Genomic DNA, 13,539 nt, shown 5'->3' with positions numbered 1-13,539 from the left:
GAATTTCATAAGCCAGTCTGACTCCCACTTCTGCAAGGAGTCAAGATCCTCTTGAAGTTTGTTGGCATCATCCTGAGATTGGATCTTGCGGTAGAGTAGGCAGTCATCTGCAAACAGTTTGGTTGTTGTCTGAGATGAAATGCAATCAGGCAGTCTTCAATATAAAAAATCTTCAAAATCTTCAATATAAAAAATAAAACAGAAAGAACGCCTTGAACACAGGCCAAAATGCCTAACGATTTCTCCGCGGCATTAACAACTATCGTAAAGGGCGCTCCATTTATCAATAAAGATGGATGCTAAGCTGTCTATGGCGACAAAATTTGCCGCAAATATTTACGAAGAATTGTGAGAAATGGTCTGAAAATGCAACAAAAGAACCGGTGAGTACCGATTAAACATTATCAATTTATTTAATAGAACATATTTAATGACTACAATGTAACAATTTCTAGATAATATTGCTTAGTTATAAGCTAGGGCGGCCCAAATGCGCGTGAGTGGAGTCCCAGTTTATTAGCACGGGTAAGTATTCTCGAGGTCGGACATCCGGGGATTTTCACTCGTGAACGTAACTTCCGGTTAGCAACCGATCGCGAAGGTGCAAACAAAGCCTACCGGAAGACTCGCCGTACACAAGCTGGGTGCGCATACTGTTATTGATTTAGAAGAAATATAGTTTTTATTTGCCTTTTTATTAATCAAATATGGCATATGATTATTCTGATGGCCTACCTGGTGATTCATTAAGGCGATATAATCAGAAATTAGCAGTGATTGGACTGGATTCATCAAATTGCCCTTACAAGCACCCAGCTGACTCTTGGCGGAACGACCCGTCCGACTGGCCAGACGTTGAGTATCCAGACGTGTACAATTATCTTGTACACACACCAGGTAAATAAATAACAATAAAAAATGTGATGATGATGATGATGGTAATGATGAAGACACACACACAACTGTTTGATATTTAATAATAATAATAAAAGCTGGACGAAAAACCCCCTAGCCTAGGCCTAGTAGTAGGCCTAATTAAATTAGTGGAGAAGTTTAATAAGGCCTAGGCTAGGTTGTTGTGTGTCCGGACGATCAATTTTAGAAAGTCATTTGGAAAAATTTACAAGCGAAGTTTCATCAATTTTTAGTACAAAATGTAAGGAAATATCATGGAGAACAAAATGGAAGATGATTACAACTATTGAATTCATATTTATAGGCCTAGTGTAATCCAAAGACAAAAAAGGAGGCTTCAAAAATATAAAGTGTCCGGACACCCGACCCCCCATCCTACTATTTGCAATGCAAGTTGGAACTGTGTGGGGAATTGGCGGCGGAAGCAACAAATTTAGGGGGGAACCAGGAAGAAAATTGACACCGTCGCCTATGGTGTGGGGTACCTATTATAAGCAATAATTACAAATTGAAACAATATTATTTGTTGAAAGTTTATATAAAAGGGGGGTCGGGCTGACCACATGCATTTTAGTTAAATGACAAGTGTATATCTTTCTCTTAATTAAGCCAAAAAGGTGGGGGCTGCAGCCTGCGGTTCCGTGGCTCCTGGTTTGCGTGCAAGCATGTTTTACTTTCTGAAAAAACTCGCCATTGAAGCAACATACAATTTTTTTCATTTTTCATATTGTTCTTAAATCTTAAATTTTTGTTTTACTTTATTGCAGGTACTTCAGCCAATCTTTTAACAGATTATGCTGCCAGTTGGAAATCAATTGAGCCTTCACAATTACAGAAGTGTCCTTTTTTATTTCATTTTTTTAATATTAATATTTGTTTGTTTCCTTTTTTTTTTCAACAGGCATTTTCACACAGCAAGCCATGATGAACTATCGCTCTCTGGAGGCACATCGTTTCTTTACATCAGGATGGGTGCAGACCATTTTCCACAAGAAGGTTGGACATCACATGCTCCTTAAAGCAGATGTCAAGCCGTCGTGGAGGGTGACTGAAAGTCCTCACCATCCATGGATTGCAACAACCGTGGATGGAGTCGTTGTTGCAGCACACTGCGACTGTATGGCTGGGTAAGTACTTATTTTGTGGTATGATTACTTTAACTGGGAAGGCTTTGGGAAACATTTGCTGCTAAGCAAAAAAAAATTAAAAGTTTGTCTATACTACACCTCATTTTGCAGTGGTGTAGCCGTTTTGTCACATGCCCCCCCCCCCCAAATAATTCTGAAAAACAAAAGAAAACATAAAGGACATTAAAAAAAAGAAGAAATACATGAGGGGTGGTCCCAGTAATCTTGTGCCCCCCCCCCCCTTCAGTCCGACCATGCTTCACCACTGTCATTGTGTATCTGATCGTTCTGGCAATATCATGGTCAATCTTGGCACAAGACGAACTCAATTTTGATACATCCACATGTACTTTCAATCCCCTTCTTTACTTTAAAAAAATAATTGAATGTGCTGAAGATAACAAATTCTGCTGTTTTATAAAATTTATCCTTTGTTTTAAAGTCTGTACTTTTTTTCTTATTTTTAGTTACAAAAAGATACTACGGTTGTTTCAAGGTCTAATTGTCATTTTCTCTATCTATGCTTATTCAACAGGCTTGGAGAGAGCTGCTCCCACATAGCAGCTCTTCTCTTTAAGATGGAAGCTGCAGTGCGCATGGGGTACACGTCTACAGCCTGTACTGAAGACCTGTGCAAGTGGAATTCATGCTTTGTCGACAACATCCAGCCATGTCCAGTCGCCAGTATTGAGTTTTACAGTGAGGGGGCCAAGGAGAGGCACAGAACACCGCATAAACGCAAGAGAAAGGAGTCTGGTCCAGCAACCCCAGAAGAACAGAGCACACTTTTGGGGATGTTGGCTGGTTGCACAGAGCCGACCAAGGTTATTGGACTGTCTGCTTTCAGCCAGTACGCACCCAACTTCATCCCATCTGCCACTGCACCTGAGAACCCATCACTACCACCTACACTCCGTAAACTCTATGATGCCAACAACATTTCACTCAGCGCCCAAGATATGTCTTCACTCTGTGACCGCACCTTTTCTTCACTCTCCATCACTGACGCACAGCTTGAGCTCATCGACCAGTCTACACAAGCACAGTCATCATCACTCATCTGGCATGATCAACGAGCAGGTCGCATCACTGGATCCACCGCACACCAAGCACTCCGCACTTCACTCGTCAACCCGGCACCATCACTCATCAAGAAGATCTGCATTCCACATCCAGAACCCATCAACGCACCGGCACTGATTTGGGGGAGGGAGCACGAGTTGCGTGCCATTCAGACATACACCACTCTTTTTGAAGAGGATCACTTTGATGACATGGTGACTCGGGCTGGATTCATCATCTTCAAGGATCATCCATTTCTTGGGGCCTCACCAGATGGAAAAGTATCCTGCACTTGCTGTGGAAAGGGCATTGTGGAGGTGAAATGTCCGTATCGCCATCGCATGCAGACTGTGCAGGAAGCTTTAGCAGACAAGGATTTCTGCCTAGATGCCGAGCTTACTCTAAAAAAGTCCCATTCGTACTATACCCAAATTCAGCTCCAAATTGCAGCCTGCAATGTAGAGTACTGCGATTTTGTGGTGTGGACACCACGGTCAATTCATGTGGATCGGGTAGCAAAAGATAATGATTTCATCGACGCCATGGTCCAGAGGCTGACAACACTCTGGAAGACAGCCATCCTTCCAGAACTCCTGACTCGACGTTTGGAGAAAGACACTACCCCCCCCCCACCGGTGCCTTCATCTGAGGACAAGTTATACTGTGTGTGTCGCAGCGCAGACGGCACAGGAGAGATGGTGAGCTGCGACCGATGTGATGAGTGGTTTCATCCAAAGTGTCTGAAACTCACGAGGCTTCCGAGATCAAAGACATGGTATTGCCCACCTTGCCGAAAAATTAGAAAGTAGCCAAAGAACAACAAAACAGTTTATATTTATGATATGAACATTACTTGCCTTTTTAATATTCATTAAGAGAACATTTCCATCAACTCTGCCAGTATTTTGCAATAAATGTCATAACAGTATTTCATATTTGTATCTTTGTTATGTTACATGAAGATATTTTGATTTTTTTTTTAAACACGATAACATTGTCTTTATTTTTGTTCATATTTATGTGCCTAGACTTTGTTTTTGATTGTGATTCAGTCTTTCTTTTGCCTCTTGTATTTGACTAGATTATAAAATGAACAACAAAATAGTATGTTATATTTATGACAAGAACATTACTTACCTTTTTAATATTCATTAAGAGAACATTTCCATCAACTCTGCCAGTATTTTGCAATAAATGTCATAACAGTATTTCATATTTGTATCTTTGTTATGTTACATGAAGATATTTTGATTTTTTTTGAAAACGATAATATTGTCTTTATTTTTGTTCATATTTATGTGCCTAGACTTTGTTTTTGATTGTGATTCAGTCTTTCTTTTGCCTCTTGTATTTGACTAGATTATAAAATGAACAACAAAATAGTATGTTATATTTATGACAAGAACATTACTTACCTTTTTAATATTCATTAAGAGAACATTTCCATCAACTCTGCCAGTATTTTGCAATAAATGTCATAACAGTATTTCATATTTGTATCTTTGTTATGTTACATGAAGATATTTTGCTTTTTTTCAACACGATAACATTGTCCAATTCTTAAGATGTACACAACAATTTTAACCTGTCTTTATTTTGCAGTTCTTTATGTGCCTATATTTTGCCTTCAGTTGTGCTTAAAAGTCTTTCTTTACCATGTGTAATTGACTGATATAATAACAAATGTTACTTGTTAAACCAAAAAGAAGATAATTGTGAATTGTACTTCATTTACATTAATTGTTGGAGGTATGAGTGTGTGGTGTTTAGAGAGAAGTTGGGGAGTGAGGTGTGATTGCAGGTCTTTTTTTTTTCTTTTTTAAAAAATTCCATGGTTAGTTATGTTATATTTATAGCATATTTTCGTATCATATCATAAGGTTTATTTCCAATTTGTCTAATGCCAATTCCTCAAATTGCCAACTCGTCTACTATCATTTGGTCTGTCATTTGGTCTACCATCAATTCGTCCACTCACCACATGGACTACTTTCATTTAGTCTAATGCCCTTCCGTCTAATAACCAATTGGTCCGATAGCCATTTAGTCCATATACCAGTTGGTCTAATTGAATTAAAGTGTTAAGCAATATGAATGACAAAATGGATAGTAAACCAACTGGTTATTAGACAAAATGGCAGTAGACGAACTGGTGATTAGACGAAGTGTTGATTGGACCAAATGGTTGTTAGATGAAATGTTGATGGATGGAATGGCATTAGACTAAATGAAGGTAGACCATGTGGTGAGTGGACGAATTGGCAATTTACCCATCATAACATCTACTTATTTCAAGTCAAAATCATATTCATAAGCTGAACACAATTCAAATAGTATTTGTTGCAATAGTAAGTAACAGGGTTGGCACGTTCAAAACACCTGTCTAATTGAAAATAATGTTTTAAAAAAACATTGACTTGTGTTGAAAATTTGCTTCGATGGGAATTTGAATGAGTGTGTTTAGATTTTTTTAAACTAGTTAATTTCTTTTCTTCTTTTAACAATCTCAACTCAATATCTATTACCCATTTCTTTCTCTTTCTTTTTTCCATTATTCTCACCCTCTGTCTCTATTTCTCATATATTTCTATTCTCCCTATTACCACTTCTTAGAAGACTGATTGAAATTAAAGCAGTATACGTCAGTTTTTAATTCTATTATTCTTTAATTCCTTTTTATCACTTCCATTGATTTGACAGGAAAAATATATCATTTGCTCAGCAGTTCATAATTTATTTTTAAAATTTACTCATGAAAATTTGTGAAACATTTTACATTTAAGGAATAAGTAAAAGAAATAGTTCAAGCCATGTGCTTGTTGTGGTGTAACATGTGACATGGTTAATGTTCACATGCATCATGAGAGAACAGCAACATGATAGGAGTAAAAAGAATTTAGTAGATTTAATTTTGCTGAAAATGTAAATCTCACTAAGTCACATATTTCATGAGTATATTTTGTGGTCAAATTTTTAGCATTGTATAGGTGTAGACCTATAAAAATCCTTCAAGACTGGAAAAGTAGCTATAAGGATAGGTTCACATTTTTAAATTATTAAATTTTCCATGATTTATGAGTAATAATTTTTTGGAAATGTTATTTCTATTAGAAATTAAGTGAAAATCAAGTAGTGATCCATTGACAACTAAAAAACTGTGTATAGCTTAAACCAATTAGAGGAAATTCCATCATTTGTTAAAATAAGTTTTAATCCATTTTAACACAATAAAAATCATTTTTTTTAAATAAAAAATGTACTTTATTACAATCCTGGTAACATTACAAAAAAAGGACATGGAAAAAACCTGAGTCCTTGTGACAAATATGTCTCGAAATATCTCTCAAAACAGGAGTGATCTGAAATAAATATGAATCATTAAACCATTGACAGCCGAGTTGATTAAGCTTAAAAAAGATTTATAGGCTTTTTTGGAAGGTATACTTTGGCTACGATAAAGGGACTGCGCTACAGAGTTATCTGAAATGTACGGCTGGAAATCATGGGAACAAAATGCACTTTGTAATTTGCGTGACAAAGTGAACACATGTCAGCAGAAGTGGAAACAAAGATTTCTTCTTTTCAATTTCATATTGAAAGCAACATTTTCAAAGAGCGTTGCAAGAAACTGACCACAATTACTCTCTGTATACAATGCCTTCACCTAGGTTGATGAGGGCAGCACAAACTCGGACTATCTTATCGATGCTTGCAAGAGGCTTCTTATCCGCCTCATCAGTGATTTTTTGCAAGCTTTGAATGGAAATGGGGCCTTGAAGTATTTTGTACCTATTTTTGAGAAGCCCGATAACACGCTCAATGTGAATTCGAACAGAGGAAATCTTTCTTGATGTTTCCACCTCTTCTGCCGACAGTTGTCTCTTACCCTTTGTAAATGAAGGTAAAAGCAAATTAACACCACATGCTGCGGCAAATTCATCCTGGAGGGTGAACCCCCGATCAGCAAGAATTTGGTCACCAGGCATATGAAATTCATAAGTCATAAAATTGGATTCTCGAACAACTTGAACATCAGAAGCCCGGCCACCATACACTTTTGATACATAATTTATGTGTCCCAGAGGGCTACATGAAATAAATACTTTTACAGTGCAGTGATGTTTATAGTTACTCCAACACTGAGCCCTGGCCTTCAACCTCCTCGGTGCATCAATGAAGATCTCAAAACAATCAACTATTGAAGTCAGTCTAGGAAATTTATTCTTAAACACTGGAGGTATTGTTTGAAATATATAATTGCGATCCTGGAACTTAACAAGAAATCCCAGCTTGGCATGCATGAGGTCAAGCCATTTCCAAAAGTAGTCAATTGCAGTAGTCTTTTTCATGCCCTTCACGGTTGCAATAAACTCGAAAGTTAAACCTTGGCGCAATTGAACAAGTACCACAAAGAACTGTTCCTGGAGAGGCAAACTATCCTTGTTGATGGCATGTGCAGTAATAAATGTCTTCAGAAAAAGAAAGACCTGCATAAATACACACCATGACAGACCTGTCATGTTCTTACATTTCTTGTCATCATTCTCCACCGACTTTGATGACAAATTTGAAGCTAGCAGAGAGTCCTCCAGTCCTTGCACCTTTATCCTTGCCTCGTCACGTTCACGACGTAATGCTTCCATCTCCAGAATCGAAGATTCTCGTTCAGTTGGCTGAAGCGGTGCTTGAAAGCCGGGAGGAGCTGGACCGGCTTCTTCTTCGTCATCAACGGGCACTGCTTCCTCTTCTTCTTCAATGGGCACCGCGATGTCGTCATCAGGGGGATCATCCAGTACATCCTTGACTTCATCTGGTTTCCGAGGTCTATGATGAGCTTTTTCGCCTAAGAATGAAAAAAAAAAGATGTATTCAATCTTTATATCTATTCTTTATTTTTAATATATTGGAGGAAAAAATGATTGCCTGATTGACTTTTTAAATCACAATTTATTGGGTGCATCATTGTTGTGAAATGAAAGGAGGCTTGTATACATACCATAAACTGTACACATTGAACTACATGTAGGTAAGTATAACAAAAAATAAGACAATATTCAGGGACAGAGTAAAAGTAGCAGTTAGGCCGTATACTCAAGAAAATACTACTCAACCAAATATTCTTATTGAATATTTTTCTAATCTTTAAGTTGATTTTGAAGAATTAAACAAATATATTGATGCCCTTATATTTCATAACAGTCTTTCTGGCTGTATCCAGTATAGTGTAAAAAAATCTCACCTCGTTTCCTTTTTCTTTCTGCACGTTCATAGCGATCTAGCTTCCTCTTGGCAGGTGAACCACTCGATGGCCGTTGTGGAAATACTGATGGGACGTAGTCTGGGTGGTCTTTGGAGTTGTGTTTAGCTCCTGAAAATATACAATAAAGATAAACAAGTAAATACTACAGTAATTTACAATTATAATTTAGCCCTTACCGCCACAGCTCTGGCAGCCTCTGCACACTTGAAATTGAATCTTCGTGCACGCACCCCGGGCACACACTGACACACAACCAAACAAACAAAACTCACACAAAAGCATAGATCTTTATTGTAATATATTTTGGCATCCTGAGCAATCGGGAGGGAAGTGGTGAAAATGTGACGTAAATTGCAGATTAGGAAACCCCACGAACCCCCAATCAAACTTTCTAGACAAAAGAACATCAGAAACTACAGTACAGAAAGTGAAAAATCTGAGTGGAGCCGTGGGAGTAAAGTGTTATTTACCCAATATTTACTACTTAATATTATTTTATTATTATTATTTAATATCAATATTAGATCTAGATCTCATTTTAGGCCTAACAAAAAAAAGTTAGTACTAGTTCACTATTAATACTAGAGTCTAGAAGTTATAATATATTTTATTAAGACTGTAAGAAGTTCAAGAACTTTCCCTGAAATTTTAAGAAAAACAATCTGAAGGAAGATTTATTCAATTGTTCTCTCATTTCTAAACTTGAAGGGCAAATCATATGAAAAGTTTAATTAAATAAGTACCTGAGATGAAGTGAGAGGAACAAATGTAATTGTAGTCAGACTTTGGTTCCCACAGCCGCCCAGGGGCCTCCTCCTGCGCCCGGCTAATCGCGGTCAACCAGGCTTGGCGTCTCGCTGGCTCTGTGACTCGGTTGGGCAGCAAGTAAAAGGATAAAGCTGGCCATCTTGCCTTGTTCTTGGAACATCCGTACACACAACATATTTTCACCATTGTCCATCAATTGAAATCAAAATGAAGTACAAAATGCGATGAAAATATAATGGAGAAACAGTTAAAATCAACGAGTTCAAAAAAACGTCAGGGAAGCTGCACAGCCAACACGTGCGCTCTCACTCTTTGTTTGCACCTTTGCGATAACGTTGTTAGGAAAATCACGTGACTGTGACGTCATGCCGACCTCGAGAATTGGGGTGTCGCCTAGCCCTAGAGTGATTGAGTCCCCTGTACAGATCGCGCTAGAAGTAGAACTTCGGTCTCTGTATTTGGTGAGTGAAGCCAACAGAGTTCAGCTGAACAACAACACTCAACAGAGACCGAAGCTTTTGGTCTAATTTTTAAGACAATTTTCAGAATACGGATTACGGCCCCAGGCCCAGGGAAGTAGGCCACAGGCACAAGGCCTAGGTCTAGGAGTTGCACGACAGCCGAAGACGAAGTCATTTTTTTCCCGTTTTGGTGCATTTCACTTTTCAGGCCAAAAACGGAATAAATTTAAAAAAAATTAATTTTTAATTTTAATTTTTATTTTGAATTTGGTCCAGTTCTTATTTTAAATATTAATTATTAATAATGAAATAAAGACAAAAATCGATGAGCCCCGTCGGGGGAATTGCATTGTTAAACCCCTAATGGCCGCTGCACAATCGCCAGCCATCTGTGTACGAGGAGAAATAAAAAAAAATGTTTAAAAACTCCTCGAAACAGAGTCAGAGCCCAGTGTCAGAGGGCTGCCTGCTGTCTATAACAAAACATAACACAAGAGTCAATTGGTGGGACGGGCGTACCACTGCCAGTATTAATTTCTCGAGCTCTCAGTCACACAAAGCACTCACAAGTCACATTTTCAGCGAGACTCACATCATTTTTAAATCGGCAGCTTTTCAATAGAATCAATAATTTTACCAAATCTATTTCATAACATCACTTACCAGTCGATTTATCAAAAATCAAATTAACTTTGTGAAAACGAGGCGGAACTGTGGCCGAAAAATCAAATTTCGCACGACTGGTAGACTTCGAAAATACAATGAGATGATTGGTCAAATCACACGTGACGTCATATTGAAGGAACTTGAGCTCGCCGCGCTCGTGACGGTCGAGCTGGGGAGCGTTTCATGAAAGGACTTGTCGGACGTTTTATCCGACAAGTCCCATTGTATCCGACAGTTACCATAGTAACAGTACCTCTCAGCCAATCAACATCAGAGAAAGATGTCAGATCTGGGGGGCGTTTCATGAAAGGACTTGTCAGACGTTTTATCCGACAAGTCCCATTTTATCCGACAATTACCATAGTAACAGTACCTCTCAGCCAATCAACATCAGAGAAAGATGTCAGATCTGACAACTTGTCGGATGAAAATGTTGATGAAACACTCCCCAGACAACTTGTCGGATGAAAATGTTGATGAAACACTCCCCAGAGCTGAGGGAGCGAGCGAGAGAGGTGTCCATGTTCGAAATGTAACAAAGTGTGTGTGTATTTGAGTTTTGTCAGACGTGTATCAATCAGATATGATTATTTACGTCTGGGACCGACCTTTAATTAACGTCACCATCCGAAAGACGTGACCAGGGCTCGAACCTCGAACCTCTGCATCAATTTGTAACTTCCCCACATAGCTCGGATTACAGGCGCACGCCACAACGCCCAGAATCCGGGAAACTTGTTCAGGGGGTTATTTTGCACAAAGAGAAAATTCGTTTAGGGGGTGTTTGGAAATGATTTGGTCAAGCATGTGTACATCAATATACATTTGAATGCCCCCGGGCACACGGTGTCCATTCTCATTGCTCCTCCTTCTCCTTCTCCTCTTCTCCAAGAATAGATCTAAAAGGTCTCCCCGCTATACCAGATTGTATACTGAATTTTAAGTTAAAACTGCTAAGTTTCACAGTGACATGAGAACGATTAATGAAAGAGGAGGGGCGGCGGAGGTGCTGTTTTTGAGAAGAAAAAAAACAGCCCCCCCCCCAAAAAAAAAAAAAAAAATGCTAAGGAAAAAAGCAGCTTTTGAAATTTCCCTCCAAAATGAAGGTAATATTGGTCAGAAAAGAAAATTGACAGACAAAAAACCCAACCTGATTTCCAAGGGGGACTGCCTATATTATGCATGGTGTATAACATACACACCCCAGACAGATCTTGGACTTGGGTCTTCAAAACCCCCAGGCATCCCAGCTTCACTGCAGGGCCATGAAGTTTCACGGTCGAAAATAGCAAATTTATTCTCTTGCACTATTACAGCCCGTAATATGATAAGGATAAATTCATAATCCTCACCTGCGGGAAGCTATATAAGCAGGTTGACAGGTCTAATTGAAAAAAGAAAAAAAACATATATCAGTCTTAGTCCCCCCCCCCCCCATGTAGGCCTACACTTTTGGATGCACATGCTACCCAGGGGCGGATCCATCCTTCGCCAATAGAGGGGGCCCACTGAACTAGAAATACGTATTTCTAGTTCAGTGGGGGGGGGGGGGCGGAATTTTTTTCAGCCATATTTTCCCCGATCGACCGCTCGAAGATGATTTTTTGTTTGTTTCTTTGAAGGGGGGTAGTCCTATAAGTCACTTCTTAGCTTTATTCTTTAAATCAACATAAATATATAATATCATAATCTTTATTTTATAATGCGAGCGCGAAGCGCGAGCAAATTTTTTTTGAAATTGTATGTATTGTTTCCTAAAATTGGAACATTCTGAAAAAAAGATGTGCCTGCAATAATTACTACGAACGCGAAGCGCGAGCATCAATTTTTGATACACGTTTTGAACTGATCGGAAAGGTAGGCTACCAGTTAAAGACTGCTTGCAGTTAGCCATGAAGACATTACATATTTCAACAATCAAATAATGCGAGCGCGAAGCGCGAGCTGAAAAAATTTGACATTTCTACATAAAGAATGGAAAACTTTAATCAATTTTTGTAATCATGAACAGGATAGCTATATAACTAAACGATTGATGCGAAGCGCGAGCGGGAAAAAATTAGTTTTAGACCTAGACGAGACACTCTATTCATGTTTTGTAAATCATGAAAAGGATTAGTAAGAGGGATCTTCCTACATTAATAATGCGAGCGCAAAGCGCTAGCAGAATATGTTTGTATACGTTTTGAAGTGATCGAAAAGTGCCTTTCAAGGACTGCTTGCACTTAGCCATGAAGATGTTACATATTTCAACAATCAAATAATGCGAGCGCGAAGCGCGATCGGAAAAATTCGAGATTTAGACCTAGAACGGGACACTCTATTCATTTTTGTTTTGTAAATCATGAAAGGGATGAGAAAGGGGGATCTTCCTACATAATTAATTCGAGCACAAAGGACGAGCAGAAAATTTTTGATATTGTGATCTGAAACTGGATAACTGAATGAACATGCGCGCACGTGTTCAGATTTAGACCTAGAATCTAGGCATTCTAAAGACATCTTTTATCATGAAAATAAAAGCGAGCGCGAAGCGCGAGCTTAAAATATATGATATTCCGATCTGAAAAAGGGGGTCAATTTCAGCATTATATTTCAAACACTTTGTAGTATCCCGTAATTAGTAACCGTCTGGAATGAAATTATTGGAAATGGTTTTTTAACTGATTTAAGTAGGTATGGGTGTCAACATTTACCAAAAAAAAGTTAGGAGGAATACGGGTTGGGGAAAGTGCTTTTTTTCAAGGTCAAAGGTCAATGACCTTTTTTAATATACTGTATCATGGTATCTCCCAGATAACATATTACAGGTTGGTGATCATGGTGTCAAAATGCACAGATTCTCACAAGAAGATCATATAAAATCAAATCAAATACCTACAATGCTCATTCACCCATGAAATTCAAGGTCAAAGCCTTTCAAAGTTCAATGACCCTTTTTTACATTATATACCATATACGGTATGATAGTATCTCTGAGATGAAAAGGCGCAGGTTGGTGATCTATACCCCTTTCATAAACCCAATAAAACACAATTATGCGGCTAATAGCAGCATAATTTGGTCGTAAAATCAGAGGAGGACAAGAGTTATCCGCATTATTCTGATGCTGCTATTATCCGCATAATAGCGGCATCGGGACAAGATTTTGAGTTTATGAACGTATTTCCAAATAATGCGGATAATTGCCATGGTGCGGTCACAAGGTCACCCTTTTCCAACACAACCGCATTGGAGGGGGCGTGTCCAGTTGTCATGACGATTATCCGCCTTTTTCAGG

General features: G+C 38.6%; 2 protein-coding genes across 2 annotated transcripts; one reads left to right on the top strand and one right to left on the bottom strand.

The window, feature by feature from the left end:
- The first annotated feature begins 589 nt into the window (after positions 1–589).
- Positions 590–4,804, top strand: LOC129270480 (uncharacterized). Its single transcript, XM_064107700.1, has 3 exons — positions 590–897; positions 1,817–2,042; positions 2,578–4,804. Exons 1-3 carry the CDS (start codon positions 708–710, stop codon positions 3,911–3,913), a joined length of 1,752 nt encoding a protein of 583 aa, XP_063963770.1. The 5' UTR covers positions 590–707; the 3' UTR covers positions 3,914–4,804.
- Positions 4,805–5,750: 946 nt separating this feature from the next.
- LOC129270479 (uncharacterized) lies at positions 5,751–9,503 on the bottom strand. Its single transcript, XM_064107699.1, has 3 exons — positions 9,108–9,503; positions 8,344–8,472; positions 5,751–7,947 (listed from the first exon to the last, which is right to left on the bottom strand). Exons 1-3 carry the CDS (start codon positions 9,316–9,318, stop codon positions 6,743–6,745), a joined length of 1,545 nt encoding a protein of 514 aa, XP_063963769.1. The 5' UTR covers positions 9,319–9,503; the 3' UTR covers positions 5,751–6,742.
- Between the last annotated feature and the right edge of the window lie 4,036 nt (positions 9,504–13,539).

Source organism: Lytechinus pictus, chromosome 12, assembly GCF_037042905.1.
Source record: "Lytechinus pictus isolate F3 Inbred chromosome 12, Lp3.0, whole genome shotgun sequence".
NCBI classification, from domain to species: Eukaryota; Metazoa; Echinodermata; class Echinoidea; order Temnopleuroida; family Toxopneustidae; genus Lytechinus; species Lytechinus pictus.
The sequence above is the reverse complement of the archived record's forward strand: the minus strand, read 5'-3'. Positions and strand labels throughout refer to the sequence as shown.